This window comes from Balaenoptera physalus (genome assembly GCF_965194825.1).
Source record: "Balaenoptera physalus genome assembly, chromosome: 15".
NCBI lineage: Eukaryota > Metazoa > Chordata > Mammalia > Artiodactyla > Balaenopteridae > Balaenoptera > Balaenoptera physalus.
The window spans coordinates 51,426,482-51,446,546 of NC_138894.1; the positions used below are offsets into that span (position 1 = coordinate 51,426,482).

At 32.8% G+C, this 20,065-nt stretch overlaps 1 protein-coding gene across 7 annotated transcripts in view; it reads left to right on the plus strand.

The window, feature by feature from the left end:
- The window catches only part of CCDC88A (coiled-coil domain containing 88A), a 123,326-nt gene that overhangs the window by 76,106 nt on the left and 27,155 nt on the right, over window positions 1-20,065 (plus strand). For all 7 annotated transcript variants that reach the window (XM_082426227.1, XM_082426228.1, XM_082426229.1 and 4 more), the window contains 6 exons: window positions 643-827; window positions 6,164-6,301; window positions 7,666-8,736; window positions 10,075-10,202; window positions 12,932-13,070; window positions 16,816-16,980. In XM_082426227.1, the coding sequence (XP_082282353.1) occupies window positions 643-827; window positions 6,164-6,301; window positions 7,666-8,736; window positions 10,075-10,202; window positions 12,932-13,070; window positions 16,816-16,980 (1,826 nt within the window). The remainder of the gene's footprint in view (window positions 1-642; window positions 828-6,163; window positions 6,302-7,665; window positions 8,737-10,074; window positions 10,203-12,931; window positions 13,071-16,815; window positions 16,981-20,065) is intronic.

Genomic DNA, 20,065 nt, shown 5'->3' on the forward strand with positions numbered 1-20,065 from the left:
TTTGGCTTACTGGAGAGCATCATTTACAGAAGTCGAAACTGAGTTTTTTTATTTTAAAAAATAGAATGCTGAAAGCTACTTAGAAAGATGATTTCTGTTGGCAAAATGGACTGCATGTTGCTGTTTATACATAATTAGCCAGGATTCTTCATTTAGAGAAAGACTTTTTTGAAGTGACCAGTGTATAGTACTGTCTTGCCTTTCTCAGAATCAGATTAGGATTTTTTTCCCCCTCAAACTGTTTTCCTTTATCTTTGAAAGTGTGGTGTAAGATATGCTTTATACTTCTTATTTGAGTCACACAATGACTCTCTTAGATACACAGAGTAATAACTATATTTTGTCAAAGTAACCTAAGAGTCATTGAGGTTAAAGTTAATTTCTCATGGAACTAGAACTGAAAGTCTAGGTCTAGTCACTTCAGTCTAAATTTTGTACTTTTTTTTTCACTAGAATGCTTATGGATGCATTAGAAATTCAATATTTACCTGTATTTTATATCTCTTATTGTGTCTATCTTGCATAACTTTATAAATTTTTTATAAAGTTAAGGACCAGGTGATTTCGTGTATTTACACTAAATATTTTAAATAGTGAAGAGTAAACATAGTTTTACCAGTGACGTATTTTTCAATATTATAGCACCACAAAAATCCTTGGGCCATGAGGTAAATGAATTGACATCAAGTAGGTTGTTGAAGTTGGAGATGGAAAATCAGAGTTTGACAAAAACTGTAGAAGAGCTTCGGAGTACTATGGATTCTGCAGAAGGCACCACTTCCAAGATCCTGAAAATTGAAAAAGAAAATCAAAGACTAAGTAAGAAGGTAAATAAAAATTAATATTTAATGTAATGTAAAAAAGTATATGTAAAAGTATAAATAAATAGCACTGAGATAGAACATTTATTTTCCAGCTTTTAGTGTACCTTCAATATTATTTTAACTTATTATATAAAATTTCAAACTTATAAAGTGTGAAGTGAATGAACTCATTCAGCTCTGGACTCATTCATTCAGCTTCAATAATTATTAACTTATAGCCAGTCTTACTTCTACCCTTGATACTCTCCTAACAGCCACTAGATGATTTTGAAGTAAATCCTAGATGTCGTACTATTTCACCAATAAATATCTCAGTATAAATCTCTAAAAAGTAAGGAAGTTTTTAAAAAAAGAACAGTGACATTATCACACTTAAAAAATATTAGTTTTGGGCCAGCATTTAAATTTTTCCAAATCTATTAAGATTTTTAAAAAATATTTTATTTGAATGTGAATCCAAATAAGATCAGTACATTCAATCAGTTGATGTGTCCCTTAAGTCTTTTTTAGTCTATAGATTGACTCTTCTTTCCTAGAAAGTTTTCTGTTGAAGAAACCTCAAACAGGTGGCACATGTCTGGTTGTCTCTCTTTCTGTGATGTTAGTTGTCATAGAAAATCATTTGCTTAGATCCTTGAATTAATCAGAGGTTACAAAATCTTGATATTATATCATCCCTTCTTAATTTGGTAGCTAGAGTATTTCTATAAGAAAAAACTTTTCTTTTTAAAAACTATTGGTTTAAAAAAAAAAAACCACCACTGGTTACTCTGAGAACAGCTCTTAGGGGTAAAGTAGGATGAATGTTTTGATTCTTTACCTTTATTTACCAGTTTCCTAGTAATGAGTCAGTTCTCTCATATCCTCCTGAGATAGTTAATGAGTGAGTTTGTTGTTTGTTTTAGTGTCGTTATGAACTCATGGATTTAAAAATATTTAAAGTATTTTAATACACTGTATTTATTTTTCTTACTCTCCCAACTCTTTAAGCTGCTTCCCGAATCCTTATGACATGACCTTAGCACTCCTGGAGAGCTTCCTTGCTTTCTACCATGACAAAGTGTTCTCTTAAACATTTCCTGCCTCAGTCCTGAAAACAGCTATTTCTCCAAAAAGCCCTTGTTCCTTTTAGTGGGAAGTGGTATTTAGATACCACAATTTAGGGATTATGAAACCTGAATTTTAACTAGACTTTGAACAGAAATACAAGTGTACCTTTTTTTTATTGCATTTTACTTTATTTCACTTCACAGATAATTGTGGTTTTTACAACTTGAAAGTTTAAAGCAACCCTGCTTCAGACAAATCTATCAGAACCATTTTTCTAACAGCATTTGTTTATTACTTCGTGTCTCTGTGTCACATTTTGGTAATTTTCACAATATTTCAAACTCTTTCATTGTTATTGTATTTGTTATGGTGATGTCTAATCAGTGATCTTTGATGTTAGTATTGTAATTGTTTGGGGGTGCCACAGACTGCACCCATATAAGATAGTGAACTTAACCCATAAATGGTGTGTGTGTTCTGACTTCTCCACTGACTGGTGAGTCCCCCGTCTCTCTCCCTCTCCTTGGCCCTCCAAGGAGACACAACAATATTGAAATTAGGCCAGTTAATAACCTACAGTGGTCTCTGTGTGTTCAAGTGAAAGGAAGTGTCGCACGTCTCTCACTTTAAATCAAAAGCTAGAAATGATTAAGCTTAGTGAAGAAGGCGTGTTGAAAGCCAAGACAGGCTGAGAGATAGGCCTCCTGCACCAGTTAGCCAAGTTGTGCATGCAAAGAAAAAGTTCTTGAAGGGAATTAAAAGTGCTACTCCAGTGAACATATGAATGATAAGAAAGTGAAAGAGCATTATTGCTGATATGGAGAAAGTTTTAGTAGTCTGGATAGAAGACATGCGAGCCACAAAATTCCCTTAAGCCAAAGCCTAATTCAGAGCAATGCCCTCTCTTTGATTCTTTGAAGCCTGAGAGAGGTGAGGAAGCTTCAGAAGAAAAGTTTGAACCTTGCAGAGGTTGGTTTGTGAGATTGAAGGAAAGAAGCTGTCTACATAACATAAAAGTACAACAGGAAGCAGCAAGTGCTGATGTAGAAGCTGTATTTAATTATCCAGAATATCTAGTTAATATAATTAATTAAGGTGGCTACACTAAACAGTAGATTTTCAGCGTAGTCAAAACAGCCTTCTATTGGAAGAAGATGCTGTCTAGGACTTCCATAGCTAGAGAGAGTAAGTCAGTGCCTAGGTTCAGAGGACAGCCTGACTCTCTTGGTAAGGGGCTAATGCAGCTGGTGGCTTGAAATTGAAGTCAGTGCTCATTTACCATTCCAAAAATCCTAGGGCCCTTAAGAATTCTGCTTAATCTACTTTCCCTGTGCGCTCTCAGTGGAACAACAAAGCCTGGGTGACAGCACATCTGTTTATAATATGATTTACTGACTATTCTAAGCCCACTTTTGAGACCTTACTGCTCAAACAAAAATTCCTTTCAAAATACTGCCGATCATTGACAATGCACCTGGTCACCCAAGAGCTCTGGTGTAGACTTACAATGAGATTCATGTTTTCATGCCCACTAAGACAACATCCATTCTGTAACCCATGGATCAAGGAGTAAGTTCGACTTTCAAGTCATACTCTTTAAGAAATATATTTTTTAAGGCTATAGGTGCCATAGAAGGTGATTCCTCTGATGGATCTGGGCAAAGTCAATTGAAAACATTCTGGAAAGGATTCACCATTCTAGATGCCATTAAGAACATTCGTGATTCATGGGAAGAGGTCAAAGTAACAACATTAATAGGAGTTTGAAAGAAGTTGATTCTGACCCTCATGGATGACTTGGAGGGGTTCAGGACTTCAGTGGAGGAAGTTTTTCAGATGTGGAGGAAATAGCAAGAGAACCAGAATTAGAATGGAGCCTGAAGATGTGACTGAATTGCTGCACTCTTATGATAGAACTTTAATGGATTAGGAGTTGCTTCTTATGTGTGAGCAAAGAAAGTGGTTTCTTGAGACGGAATCTACTGGTGAAGATGCTGTGAAGATAGTTGAAATGATAACAAAGGACTTAGAATATTACATAAAGTTGATAAAGCAGTGGCAATGTTTAAGAGAAGTGACTCCAATTTTGGACTCCAATTTTGAAAAATGTTCTGATGCTGTTAAATGGCATTGCATGCTACAGAGAAATCATTCATGAAAGGAAGAGTCAATCAACGCAGCAAACTTTATTGTTTTATTTTAAGAAATTGCATAGTCACCTCAACCTTCAGCAACTACTAACGCTGGTCAGTCAGCAACCATCAACAACTAGGCAAGACCCTCCACCAGCAAAAAGATTATGATTTGCTGAAGGCTCAGATGATGGTTAACATTTTTAGCAGTAAAGTATTTGAAGGTGTGTACATTGTTTTTTTAGACATAATGCTATTGCACACTTAATAGACTACAGTGTAGTGTAAACACAGCTTTTATATGCACTGGGAAACCATAAAATTCATGTGACTCATTTAATTGCGGTATTTACTTTATTGCGGTGGTCTGGATCCAAACCCGCAATATCTCTGAGATATTCTGCTTTCCAATTGTGGGACAGTTAGACCAAGGAATTTATTTTTGCATATCTTTCTGCCTACACACACACACATACACAGACACACACACAATACATAAATAGAAATCATATTATAAAAGCATACCTGATATTTTTATCATGAACCCCTCCCATCACATATACTCTCTAAAATGTGCTTTCACTTTTGTTTCCAGTTCTTGGTCACTGTGAACAATACTGTAATAAATATTCTTAAACATGTGTCCTTATGAATTAATTTTTATTTCTATTTGTAGTCAGCCATGCCTAGTTTTTCCTTCGATGGATCCTGGGTTTCTAGACTCGGTTATGAAAATCCCTCTAATTTTTAGACCTGTAGTTTTGAACAGGTATGCCTCAGAATCACTTTCAGGACTTGTTAAGGTACAGATTGCTGAGCTCTATGCCCAGGGCTTGTAATTTGGTAGGTCTGGGGTGGGGGCTAAGAATTCTCATTTCCAACAAGTTCCTAGGGGATGCTTATCCTGCTGTTTTGGAGCCATGCCTTGAGAACTACTGCCTTTGATAATGCAGATAGACTAGACTCCTTGATTTTCTTGCAAGATTTTACTCTTTTAAAACATTTTTGCATCATCTTTAGTTCATTAACCAAATAATCTTAATAAGTATTTCACAATAAATATAGTGTTAAAGTAAGAGTGACCATTTAGAATTTGGAACAGTTTTATTTTTGTCACTATAATTGGATCTGGAAATTTGATTTTGAAATTAGCTTCAAAGTCTAATTAGTAAATTCTTATGATTCCAGCAATTTTTGATCAATTCATTGAATATCTTTTCTAAGCTGAATGTTTCACTTGAATTCCATAACACAACAGATGCATTTAATTAAATAACTACTATCCATATATTTCAATCAATAATGGGAGAACCAGATTAGTTATTAATAGCTTAAAGTTTCCTGATTGTGTAAATTAATGTTGAATTGAGTTACTGGATTAGATTTGTGACTTGATGCTTTTGAGATATTACTTCTTAGAGTTCCTTACTATTAATATAAGGATTTAAGTAATATTTAAACTTGAAGTAGAGTATTTTACATACCCAAATCTTCTTTATTTTTTTTTTATTACCTGGTTTGAATATGTTATATAATGGGAAATCAATAGTTCGGCATATTTTGAAGTTGAATTTGCTTTTTCATACTTATTAACCTCATACTTTATTATATCTTTAAAATGTGTAATTCACAATAAATTTAAATGTATAATTTAAGTATTTGCTGGAGTTTTGTTCAGACCTTATTTTTCTCTAGTAGTCTCCTTTTTTCTTTCTCTTTTCTTTTTATTTTAATCCAAGTCCCTTCTTGTTTCCTCATTCTCTCACCTTTTCCTTCTTGAGCACTGAAATTCCTTGACTAATTAAAATTTCACTTTACAAATCCATTCAAGCCAAGAGAGTTTTCAGTAAGATTTGTACATTCTTCATATGGCATGTGTGTATATATTTAGTTATGTTTGTGTTTAGAAGTAGAACTTTGCCCTCAAAGATGCAGAGGATAAGAAAGATAGTCATGTTCTGTACGTTTTATACAGCTGCTAAAATTAGCTTGGAATGTTATCAATACTTGAATTTTTCTATGAAATTCTTAAATTTCACCATTTGAATATTAAAACTGTGTTCTATCCTTTATTCAATGATTAGCTTTTGTTTTTACATGTATCCACTATTGTGAAATATTTAATGATATATTGTTTTGTGATTTCATTTTCTCCAGGTTGAAATTCTTGAAAATGAGATTATTCAAGAAAAGCAAAGTCTTCAGAATTGTCAGAATTTAAGCAAGGATCTAATGAAGGAGAAAGCTCAGCTTGAAAAAACAATTGAAACACTTAGAGAAAATTCAGAGAGACAGGTTCTTAAATTTCCTATTAAGCAACATATTTTAAAATTTATTAACACAAGTTATTTTAAAGATTGTGCAAAATGTTCATAATAATGTTAAATGGAAATATTTTAGAATTTTTTAGATTTTAACATAACTATGGTTTTACCTCATTTTCTATCCCATGCATTTTAGGCAAGTTGAAGGGAAAGCTTAGAATTTTTTAAATTGCCAGTGTGCTTAATAATTATCTGGTATAAAATTTTGTGGTACCTGTGTTTGAATTGCTTTCAAGTGTCAGTGGAATAGAACTGCAGATTTTAAAGTCCCTGAATGAAGTTGGGGTGAAATGCAGCTCTACTCTGATCCCACTAAGGAGGGACAAGTGGTGGCAGCACATATCTTGGATATTTTCGTACTTGCTTTCAAGTGTTTATTGGTTATTCTCATTTTATGCTTGAGGAAACTGAGAATTGAATAGATTAAGTGACTGGCTGTTTTAAAATTTCTAATTTTTAGAAGTAAAATGGGGACTTATCTGAGAGTCCAATGGTTAGGACTTTGCGCTTACACTGCAGGGGTCACGGGTTTAATCCCTGGTCAGGGAACTGAGATCCCACACCCTGCATGCTGCACGGTGTGGCCAAAAAGGAAAAAAAAAAAAAAAAGAAGTAAAATGATTTGTTCTGTATTATCTAGGTATAGTCCTCAGGCCACCTATAAAAATACAGATTTCCATAGAGCTACAGAAGAAAAATTCTAGAGCTAAGCATGAATCTCTACTTTTACAAGGTTCTCGGGATTGTTTTACACATCGAATTTTAAGAACCATTACAGTAGGCCGTGGTATAAATTGGATGGACTAGTTTTAAAATGTACCAGAGATTTTGTTATTTTGATGTTTCAAAATTAGAATTCTTTTAGGGAATAAATACACACAAATACACACCAATGTACACGCACATATAGCAAATAGTGTATTTACTGAGGACTCACTGTGTATATGCATTGTGAAATCTATTGTATGAACGTAAAAGCTTGTATCTTCAAGAAGATATGTATGTACATTTCACCTGTACTCATATTTGAATTTAAAACATGTAACCATAAATGATCTGAAGATCATTTTGATTAATATTCAATACATTTCTCTTAACCATTCCTTTACATTTTGGATTCCCTAAAGATGTGAACTTTAAAGACATGGCAGTATATGTACATGGTGATCTCTCAGTAAATATTTGTTGGAATTAAAATTAAGGTAGACGGTTTTAGCACCTTTTTATGGTGTGATTTCCCTGTTAGTTTTTGGAGGGGGGAAAACTATGTAAGTTAAAATATTTAGTTCATGTTCAGTTAAGTTTTAAATTTTCTCCTTTCTTTTTTTTAATTAGATTAAAATATTGGAACAGGAAAATGAACATCTGAATCAAACTGTGTCCTCCTTAAGGCAGCGCTCCCAGATAAGTGCTGAAGCAAGGGTGAAAGACATTGAAAAAGAAAATAAAATTCTCCATGAATCTATCAAGGAAACCAGTAGCAAGCTAAGCAAGATTGAATTTGAAAAAAGGCAAATCAGAAAAGAGTTGGAACATTATAAAGAAAAAGGAGAACGAGCAGAAGAACTTGAAAATGAGTTACATCATCTTGAAAAAGAAAATGAATTGTTACAGAAAAAGATAACCAATTTAAAAATTACTTGTGAAAAAATTGAGGCCTTAGAACAAGAAAATTCAGAGCTAGAAAGAGAAAATAGGAAATTTAAAAAAACATTGGATAGCTTTAAAAACCTTACTTTTCAGTTAGAATCCCTAGAGAAAGAGAATTCCCAGCTTGATGAGGAAAACTTAGAACTGCGAAGGAATGTAGAATCTTTGAAGTGTGCAAGCATGAAAATGGCTCAGCTACAACTAGAAAACAAAGAACTGGAAAGTGAAAAAGAACAACTTAAGAAAGGTTTAGAGCTCATGAAAGCATCTTTCAAGAAAACAGAACGCTTAGAGGTTAGCTACCAGGGTTTAGATACAGAAAATCAAAGGCTACAGAAAGCTCTAGAAAACAGCAATAAAAAAATTCAGCAGTTGGAAAGTGAACTACAAGACTTAGAGATGGAAAATCAAACATTGCAAAAAAACCTAGAAGAGTTAAAAATATCTAGCAAAAGACTAGAACAGCTAGAAAAAGAAAACAAATCATTAGAACAAGAGACTTCTCAACTGGAAAAGGATAAGAAACAACTGGAGAAGGAAAATAAGAGACTCCGACAACAAGCAGACATAAAAGATACCACATTAGAAGAAAATAATGTGAAAATTGGAAATTTGGAAAAAGAAAACAAAACGCTTTTCAAAGAGATTGGTATTTATAAAGAATCCTGCATTCGTCTGAAAGAATTAGAGAAAGAAAATAAGGAGCTCGTGAAAAGAGCAACTATTGATATAAAAACTTTAGTTACATTACGAGAGGTAAATATAGTTACTTAAATTTCAGACAAATATTTTTATATTTTTAACTCAGGGCTCTTTAAGTTTTAACTCAGTAATTTGCATCATCTATTTATGGTTCAAAGTAGAAATTTAGAATTAGAAGCAGTTTCCAAGTTTCCTACTTTTGTTAAACTAAGGAGCAAATGTAAATTGTATTTTTAAAGAAATTGTAATAATAAGGTTTACATGTGTTATCTGACTTATTTATTACATTATAATTTTATACTTTTATTTCAGAGTAATATTAAAACCTTTGATCAAAACTGTTACTGAATGTGATAGCTACTAGTTATTGAATGTGCCAAATGCTGGACAGTTTTTACAGCCAATCCTTTATAGGTGTTATCTCCATTAGATTAGAAAACTGAGGTTCAGAGACATTAAGTAACTTACTTAAGACCACAATGGTAGATTTGGATTCCTGGATTTAAATCCAGATCTTTCAGACTTCAAAGCCCCTTGAATTTTGACTTCTAAGCTACAGAATGCAAATCAGATTGAATTTAAAGGTCAACGTTGAACAATTGGTAGTTGGTTGGATCTGTGTGTTGAGAAGAATTCTGAAATTTATGAGTAGATTGGCAATAAATTGTTGGTATAGCTCAGGAGATAGCATGCTTGGCTCTTACTTGCTATCCCTATGCTACACTATATATGATAACCCTTTAAGTTCAATTGAAAAATATCTTAGTTAGCATTCTGACAGAAGCTCACATTGGGAAATATGCCTTTCTGCTAAAGAGGCATTGAGAAGGGACCATTATTATCCTTTCTTTTTTTTTTTTTCTTTCTGTTGTTCTACAGTCTTACAGACATGAACAATAGGTTCCTGGTCCCATCTCTAAGAATTCCCCCTAGTTATTCAGTTCAATATCTTAGGCCTCTTCCACTGGGAGAGGGGTGCTTGTGGTGGGAGAAGGGTGTTATATCCAACATATATTCATAGGAAGAAATGTGCAATAAGGTTCTAGTTCATTATTAAAAAGTTAATGGATATGTGTTGTTTTCCCCACAGTTTTCAAGCCTAAGGTGTGTAATCACAAGTACAAGTTTCTCCTTTTAGTCTTTAAACACTAAAATGTTAAAACGAACTATTAGCAAAATAATAGAAGGAAAACAATACTCTTTGAACTAGGTGATAATTTTGTTGCCTAACTATTTTTTATTTATGAAGGAAAAGCTCAGCAACAGCATTTCTGTCTTTCCTGGTTTAAATTGTATGTATTCCTGGATGGTGGTAGTTGGAATCTTGGTTGAATTTCTTGGATGTTTATGTTCATAACACTCATGTGAGTTTTGCATTACTTTTAAAATAAGGATTTGGTGAGTGAAAAACTGAAGACTCAACAAATGAATAATGATCTTGAAAAATTAACTCATGAGCTTGAGAAGATAGGGTTAAATAAAGAGCGACTCTTACATGATGAGCAGAGTACTGATGACAGGTGAGTACTAAGTCTATCTGAGAAACAGTGGAAATAATTTTTTTGTTTTTCAAACATTAATTTTGAGACTGAGAAGCAATTAAGGTTGAAAATAATGTGAAAAACTAAGGCTTGACAAACAATAAAAAATTATATACTTTAATTTGAGAATGTTCAACAGGTTTAAAGAGAATTTACCATGGTAAATATAGTCTATCAGTTAATTGGATTTTCAAGTAGTCTACTATTTGGCATCTAGTTGGCCACATGATTCCAGCTAGAATAGAAGTGTGTATTGTTAAGAATATTGTTTTTTGTACACTAGATTTTAATTCATTGGAATTTTTGTAACTATATAATTTGTATTTTTGTTGTCTACCCATTATTACTGTTCTAGTAAGTATATTTTATATTAAATGTATATAGGAAAAATTAATGCTGATTTTATGGGATTTATTTATGTAATTTTGAGAATATTCAAAGTTAATAGAATAGATTGATACTTTTAAAAGTTCTATAATAACAAATAGAAGTAATTTGAGGCATTTATTCTAGCAATCAATTCAAGCAATCTTAATTGAATTAATTACTATATAGGTATTTCATGAGAAAATATTTTTTGAGTTAAACACATCGTTAAGGGACAATTTAGTTGACTATCTTTTAATATAGATACTGAATATGCATCTCTGCTTTATTCAGACAGATTTTCTACCTGTCATGTGTAAGACATTTTAAATGTAGAGCAAAAAGTACAGCAAACCACGCATCTGCCTTAACTGACCCTGTTTTAAATTTATAAACCCAGCTTTTGAGGGGCCCTTCACACTGTGGTATCTCTTCCCAAACCTTACTTCATACAATTAATCAATGTTAATTAAGCTTTTATTATCTGCTGATTATCAGGCATCAAATAAATAATAATGTTTCAGCTGGATCTTGAAGAATGACAGAAATTTGCAAGGTGGAAATAGGGAAGGGCATTCCATGCAAATAAAGCACAAAGGTGTGTTGAGCAGTCCTGAGTGACATTATAGATGGATTAGAAAAGGGACAAATTTGAAGGTACAGAGACCATTTAGGAAGCTATTGTAATAGTCTAGGCAAGATGTAAGTGTATTCATTAATCCACACATTTTCATTTATAATGAAAGCATTAGATATGGAGATAAGGGTATGTATATTGAAATAAAACTTTTAGGAAAGGGAATTGAGAGCAGTTAATAACTATGATCGTATCGGGGGGATCAGGAAACGAAGTGTCTTAAGCCACTAAACCTGCTTCTTTCTCAGCAAGTAAGTTAACCTTAACATCACAAAGAAAATTAGAGTTCACAGACATAAATTCCCTTAACATTCCATCCCCTCCATCTTGGAATTATGTGTATCTGCATCTGTCTTTACCTCTAATCTCAGATGGTATCCCTAATTCTTTTGTTAGTCTAACCTTTTCATCTTTCAGTTGATGTCGTTCCCTTTGACCTCCTTTGAAAATAGTTATTATTAAGATATTTATTCTTGCCATCAAGGAATATACAGTCTAATTGTGGAATTGAATGTATAAATAGATAGAGTGCAACAAAGTAAATTTAGTGGTGGAATTGCAAACAGAGTGCAATGTGATCACTCTTGTCTTTCTCTTTTAACAGCTCTTTTTCCTGTGCCTTCTCTTTCAGTATGGTTTCCTAGGGTTATGTTGTTAAGCCTCTTATCCATTCCATGAGCATTCCTGTCCATCATCTCAGCTAATACCCATATTATTCTCTGCTTACTGGACATCTCTATCTGGACAGTCCAGAACTCAGGCATCACAAATTTAATATATCCAAAGTCACACTCATTACATGCTTTAAAATTGTTTGTTGACTCAAGCCAATACCACAATGAGTGAGATTTGTTCTCTTTTCTCAATGAACTCAAAATCTGGCTGAGCAGAAAATATATACACACAAATTAGTTACAGTAAGAGGCAGAGTATGATAAAAATTTCTCATATTTGTACTTTAGGTTTTTATTTGGTTTAGTCATTGAGGTTCTTAGGTGTAGAAATAGATTAATCCATAATTCCTAGTCTGTGGTTCACTCTCAAAGTGTGTTCATGAACTGTCCTTTTTTGTAAAAAAAAAAAAAACCTTATGAATAATATAAATATTCATGAACCCACCATTCAAAAAGATAACTAAAATTTTGACACTCAGATCTATCTTCCTCTTCCTGTTCTGTCACCAGTATCTTGTGTCTTAACATATCATTCCTTTTTTTTTTAGTATTCTGCAAGTACTCTATGCCTTGAATGTAAAGTCTTCAGTGAGCTTTAAGTCAACTATTCATATGTACTTGTATAAATACATTACATATTAATATCATAGACAAATGCTTAATAATGTGATAAATCCATCCACTTACTCTTTGTATAGATTCTATTCTCACAAAACTGAAAGGAACATTTTGAGACTCAGATCTTCCAGATGCCTTTTTTGAGTACTAATTTTTGCTTTTGACAGCCTAAAATGTAATTTGGAGCTGTGATTTACTGATTTACTCAGTGATTTTTTGTTTTTTCATTACCAGGAATAGTTTAAAAGGGGGAGTGGGCAGTAAGAGCAGGATAATTTAATTTGCTTCTTTTTTAGAAAGACTATTTTATAAAGTCTATTTATAATATCAGTATCTGTGGTCATAAATTATCTTTAAAAATAATTTTCTGACCTCCAATAATGAACTATATTATTTTTATACTTGGATAATAGATACAAACTTTTGGAATCAAAATTAGAATCCACTCTAAAGAAGTCCCTTGAAATAAAAGAAGAAAAAATCGCTGCATTAGAAGCTCGATTAGAAGAGTCCACAAATTATAACCAGCAGTTGCGCCAAGAACTTAAAACAGTAAGTGTGACTTCCTTGGAAAGAATTTTAATTGTCTTTTTTTTTTTTCTTTTTTGGCCCCACTGCACGGCTTGCAGGATCTTAGTTCTCTGACCAGGGATTGATCCTGGATTGAACCCAGGCCCTGGCAGTGAAAACACCGAGTCCTAACCACTGGACCACCAGGGAACTCCCTAATTATCAAATATTTGGACAGAAAAGTGTAAAGTAGAAAATAAAAATGAAACATAATTTTATTAACATTTTGTCTATTCTTCCTTTTAAGTTTTAGAATATTCTTAAACAGATCTTTGTCGTGTAGTTTGTAACAAACTATTTTGTCTATACACTATAATTTATTCAATCCTATTTCATCTATGAATGTCCCTCATGCAGTAAGGGACATATCAGAATTGTGCGAGTGGGATGGGGAAGAGGCAGGCTTATTTCATTGGGAAGAACTCTCAGTGTGATTCTGACACTTCACGGGCACTCTTTTCCTGTTGAGAATCCAGGTAAAAGTTTGATAGACAAAGATATGGGTGTGAGGATAGCAAGTTGAGGGAAATAGTATGTGTGGTATAAGAAAGCACTTGATCTCAAAAATTTGAGGTCTTTTCTAAATTTGTTTTCTTGTGATATTTGGAATTATTCAGTGAAGTATGTGAGGCAGGGGCTACTCTTTTCCCCACCTGAATAAACTGAAATTGAAGGGGCTTGCCCTTTCCATAGGGTTAGTGTATGGTAGATTGGTAGAGTCGTGTTCTGCCTTATTCTCCCTTTTATCAGCTCTGTAGTCATACCTGGAATGGTTTTACAGTCAACCAAACATTCAGACCAGCAAGTTTACTATAGGCCACATTTAGAACCATATGATTCGGAACACTATAGGAAATATACGCTGATGGTAGGGCACTATCAGGTGTCCCTCTTCACATAATTGTCTGAGAGTCATCTTCTCACCAGATGACTGTTGGTTGTGTGCGGGAGCTGCCCTGGCTTTGAGACTTCATGCTTCACAGCAGTCATCATCTCTTGCAACAACTCCAAGGCATGGATTTAAGATCTTCACAGGCTTAAGATTTAAGAGTTGCTGCACTCAGAGAAGTTCAAAGGTGTAGCTGCCTATTAGATATTTATAGTTATCTTAATTACAAATACAATTTAGCAATCAGAGATCATTTTTCCCATAAGCAGTCTTGCCTGGTAACATAGACCATTCCAATTTTATCACGTTTCCAGAGAAACAGTTACCCAAAGATGAATTTCTCATGCAGGAAGGGGAAAAGGATTTGTTCCTCATTTGCCAGTACCATCATTGCTGGTGTTTGTCTCAGACATTAACATGAAACATATTTTGTTACAGAAGAAATTCTGGAACTTTGTTTAGTTAACGTAAAGGGTTGTCCAAAAAAATTAAATAAAACTTGGTGCCAGATGCCATTAATCTGCTTTATTTTCTGAATTTTTTGCCCTGTTAAGCAATATCACTACATTGCAAATAAAGTCAATTTCATGAAGCTACTAAGCCAGAAAATAAATGGGTTTGAGGATGGGTTAGTATAAGATGTATTTCAAGTCTAAAAGGTAGAGATTTAAAATTCCATCATTATCTTCCAGTTCCAGCCATTTTGGCATAATTGGACTATTATTGGACTAGCTTCCTGCCATAAACATGTATTCAACTGGAATTATACTGTTCTAATTTTTAATACTATACGTGAAGAGGTGTATCACTTGAACATAGACTATGAAAGCTAAATATGAGTAATAGGCGTAAAATAACTGCTAAAATAGCATGACAAAGCGGTATAACTAAAATGCCAGCAAAGGAGATAAAATTAGAATCAAAAAATCAAAATGAAGGCAGAAAAAGAAAAAAGGGAGAACAAGGTACAGGTTGGACAAATGGAAAACAAGTAACAAGATAGCAGTTTCAAACCAAACCATGTCAGTAATCACATTAAATATAAACAGTCTAAACATCCCCAATTAAAAGGCAAAGAGTAATAAATTAGATAAAAAGGCACCTATATGCTGCCTCTTGAGAAACCTTGATGGAAAATATGTCATTTTCTATATGAACATAAGTCAGAGATTCTGATTAATGATAGATAAGGTAAAGGAACCATTTTTGAAACTTAGTTGTAAGAACAATGGGCTAAAAATGAGAAGTTTTGAGTTTTTTTCTCAGGTCCCCTTCTTAATAATGACATATGTCTTTAGCTCTTATAAACCTAGAAAAAAGATCCTGTGGGAAATTAATGTAAAATAGGAGACTGGAAATGATGCCATCCATCCATGTTATTAGGGTGTTGAAAGTATTTTTTTTAAAAAAATGGAAAATCAGGATCCCAGAACACCTGTTAGGTCACTTGCCAAGATTTAAATTACATTCTATCTTGGCATCTTTTTTTCTTTAGTCTCACATCATTATTTTCTAACTCAGTAGTAGTAGCAAAGTTTGAGCCATAAGCCTTCTTAAGGTTGCATCAGACATTGAATTATTTTAAACATTTATATCCTTGTCTCAATAGAAAGTTTGGGGTTAATTTAGAAATTTATCATAATCATTTCCTAGGATAAACTAGTAATTCAGGATAAGTATAATAATCATCAATTTAAATTGAAGAGAGTAATTAAGTTAATAGTTAATTTTAGATGATTACCAAGTTGTTAGTTTTTTTGTTTTTTTTAATTTTTTTTTTTTTTTTGGCTGCATTGGGTCTTCGTTGCTGCGCGTAGGCTTTCTCTAGTTGCGGCGAGCAGGGTCTCGTCTTCGTTGCGGTGCATGGGCTTCTCGTTGTGGCGGCTTCTGGTTGCGGAGCATGGGCTCAAGGCATGTGGGCTTCAGTAGTTGCAGCACGTGGGCTCAGTAGTTGCGGCACGCGGCCCCTAGAGCCTGCAGGCTTCAGTATTTGTGGCACACAGGTTTAGTTGCTCCGCGGCTTGTGGGATCTTTCTGGATCAGGGCTCGAACCCATGTCCCCTGCATTGGCAGGTGGATTCTTAACCACTGCACCACCAGGGAAGTCCCCAAGTTTTTAGTTTTGATTTTGCTCTCTTAAAGTAGGATTTGGTTATACCAGAAAACCAGAAAACCCTAGATAAGATATATCCTTGGATTGCTCACTCTTCATAAAAATGAATTACAGAAATTTTATGTGGGTCAGTATCTGAATAAAGAAGTCATTTATTTATTAGCATAGGTCATTCTGAGCAACAAAATCCTTCTTAAAAGGCCAGACATATATAGATACTTCTTCAACTTCAGGTATCTTTTTAAGGGGAATTAACATGTGTCAAGTCTTTATTTGTTCCTGCTATGGGAATCTCTGAAATCTCTAAATCAGCTATAAATAGCTCTAAAAACAATTGTTAGTATTTAGCAGCATGTCTATATCCAGTTAATCTATCCTTCAGTGATATTTTCGTCATAAACAGTAGGATCTGAAATTACAAAATATATTGTAGGAACATGGCATATAAGCAGAGTATATTTAATATTTCTACAGGAAAGGATTTGAATTTTACAAAGCATAAATTGTGATCATAATAATAATTATAATCATATATATTACTTATCATATTTTTAAATGAACTGTCTCTCACATTCACCAGACCATTGTGGAGTCAAACTAATTATGATAAATATTATAACCTTGGTGGTATGTTTTCTCCCCATTAAAATATTTTAAATAAACTAAAACAATATTATAAATCAACTATACTTCAATTTTTTAAAATATTTTAAATAAAATTTTAGGTGAAAAAGAATTATGAAGCTCTCAAGCAGAGACAAGATGAGGAAAGGATGGTACAGAGCTCTCCTCCAATTTCTGGTGAAGATAACAAATGGGAGCGAGAAAGTCAAGAAACAACCAGAGAGCTTCTGAAAGTTAAAGACAGATTAATTGAAGTTGAAAGAAATGTAAGTAGTTTAGTAGGAATAAGGTTTTCTAGAAGAAAAGGATCATTGAATATATAACTCAGAAAATTTATCTGATTTGTATCTTTGTTCATTTTATACTTTCTTGACTGGTTTATTTTTTAATATTAAAAACACACAGAAAAACTAATAATTTAATATTCTTTTCTTCGTCACCCTCATGTAAGTCCATCAGCAAGCTTTGTCAACTCTGTCTTGTAAATATAACCCAAACTCATCTACTTCTCTTCATCTCTGCTGCTACCACTCTAGTCTAAGGTACCATTATCTCTCATCTGGACTATTAGAGTATCCTCCTAACTGGTCTGCCCCTTTCACTCCCAAACTAACCCATTCTCAATGTAGTAACCTAGAGTTATTTTTAAAACATAATCCAGGTCATGTCATTTTCCTACATAAAATCTTCAATGGCTTCCCATTTCATTTATAATAAAATCCATATTCTTTACTGCATCTGTAAGATCCTTTTTGATATTGCCCTGCCTGTATCTCTGACCTTATACCATATTATTCTTCCACCAACCATTTTTATTAATCAGAGGATATTATTATTATTATCTGTTAATATGTGGAAAACATGGAACAGTGACTGGCACATAATAAGTAAATTAATTGTAGTCATATTGGCCTTTTCCGTTTGTTCCTATCTCAGGGCTTTTCTGTTTGCTTGCCCTACCTGGAACATGTGACTGACTTCTGTTAGCATTCAGGTCTCATAACACATATGAGAAACCTCTACAAGAGGTTTTCCCTGACCCCTTCCCCCAGTAAAGTAGCTATCCCCAACTTAAACCATTTACTGTCACATCACTGCCTTGTTTAGTTTCTTTATAGAACTTTTTACCGGTGAAATTCTTTTATTCATTGATTTATTGTTTGACTACTATAAAAAACCTCCTTGAACGCAGGTAGCTTGTCCTTCTTTTACATCACTGTGCCTTCAGTATGTAAAACAACGCTTGGTAGATAGCAGATACTTAATAAATATTCACTAAATGAGTTTACTAAATATTTGACAGTAGAAAATAATCAAATTCAACAACCATTTATCCTTCAAAGATAAATGAGCTTAAAGAACTTAACATGCTAACAAGTAAAATAGTTATGGTTTTCATTGTTTTGTAGTTTAATATTAATTGAAAACTTTAAGCCGTGAAGTCAAAAATTAATCTCCTTCACTATTGATTTCTACTTTCTCATCCAAAAATAATCACTGAAAACGGTTTTATCTTCCCAGAAAAATGTTTGTGATTTATCTGTTTATAGACGTATATTTCTTTTACAGATTTACACTTGTGGGATCTTATTTCCATTTTTCAATTATGTTATCTTAGAGATCTATTTTAGCAGATACAGAACTATATCATTTTATTTAATAACTGTGTATTGTATTATTCCATTGTGTGCATGTTACCATAATTTAAATAAATCCCACATCCATGGACATTTAAGTTATTTTCAGATTTTGCTGCAGTGAAAATCCATATATAACATGTTCATAGGGTAATAAATTCCTGTCAGAATTGATAGGACAGAGAGCATATATATATATATATATATATATATACATATTTCAATGTGTATGTGTGTGTGTTTAATTTTTTTTTAACATCTTTATTGGAGTATAATTGCTTTACAATGCTGTGTTAGTTTCTGCTTTTTAATTTTAATTGATATAATCGTATGAGCTTTTCAGAAATATCAATTTTCAGTCCCACTAACAGAATACCTATTTTTTCAGATTAACATTGGATATTACCAGCCTTTTAATTTTTATTGAAGTGATAGGAGAAAATATTTTGTATGTTTTATATTATTAGCGAGCTATTTTATGTCTTTTTTATATATATCAGCCATATATGAATACCTGTGTTTCATTATTCAGTGATATATATGTATAGATCAATCACTTGGATTAATAATTACATTTCAGAAAATTTGGTGTGTAATGTTGTATAAGATAAATCTCTTTTTCCATTGACTTCCTCTATAAATTTCCATTGGGGGAAAAATTTACTTGGTTGTCATAGTTTAGCCATTTTAGATGATGGGTTTATAAAGATAGCTACCCTATGTTAGACTGGTAATTTTTGTGCATTTGCTAGTACATATATTGTTGACTTCATACTTTTCCATTGTAAACTTTTTCCTGTTCTGAGATATCTTATCTACTCTCAGTTATCTCTTCTATTCATTATAGACTGTAGGAATTTTTCTTATTCTTAGGGAATACCCAGACTTATCATTAGCGTTTGTACATTTTGGTTTCTAAAGAGCTGACCTATAATAGTAGTTAACATGTGTAGGTGAAAAATGGTTCACCTCTTTGGTGTATCAAAATGGTATACAAGTACATCATTATTCCATATTATTTTCCAGTGTAAATTTTATTTTCATCCTTTGTATGTGATCAAATGAACAAAACACAAGTACAATATCAACACCCATTTTTAAAGCATTTTTCTTCCTCAGCTTTGATTTTATGGTATAATATATGGGTCAAATCATGACTTGCCTTTTATGCAGTGATATGTAGTATATATAACTTGAAAGCCTATAAAGTGAATGTTGTCTTTGTCCCATAAGGTAGATACGATAAAAGTGATCTGTTGTGATTCAGTTGTAACTTTTTTTGCATGTTGCAATTATACAGATTCTGGCCTTGTACATTAAAGTTTTGTTTTGGTTTTCTAAAGGATTCTTTGTTTATACTTTTTGATGCTAATTTTTAAATGAATTTTTATTTAGAAATAATCTTGAAAATGTAATATCCATAACAAACATTTTATTATCTATCACATTAAATATAATGATTTACATAGTAATTCAGCTGTTTAACTATAAAATTGAAATATGGCCATATGTATTAGAAAAATTGAAAATAGTATGTTTTGTTTGGATTTGCTCCAGAAGTCCTATAGATGAAATAGAGTTTTAGTGAGTGTTTTATGCCATGAAAAAAAACACTAAAGAAAATACGTAACATCTGTTAGGTCTATTATGGACTAAATTTTTTAAACAGATGGCTTAGATTGTTCCTGCTTCTCTTCCAAATATTTGTGTTTAT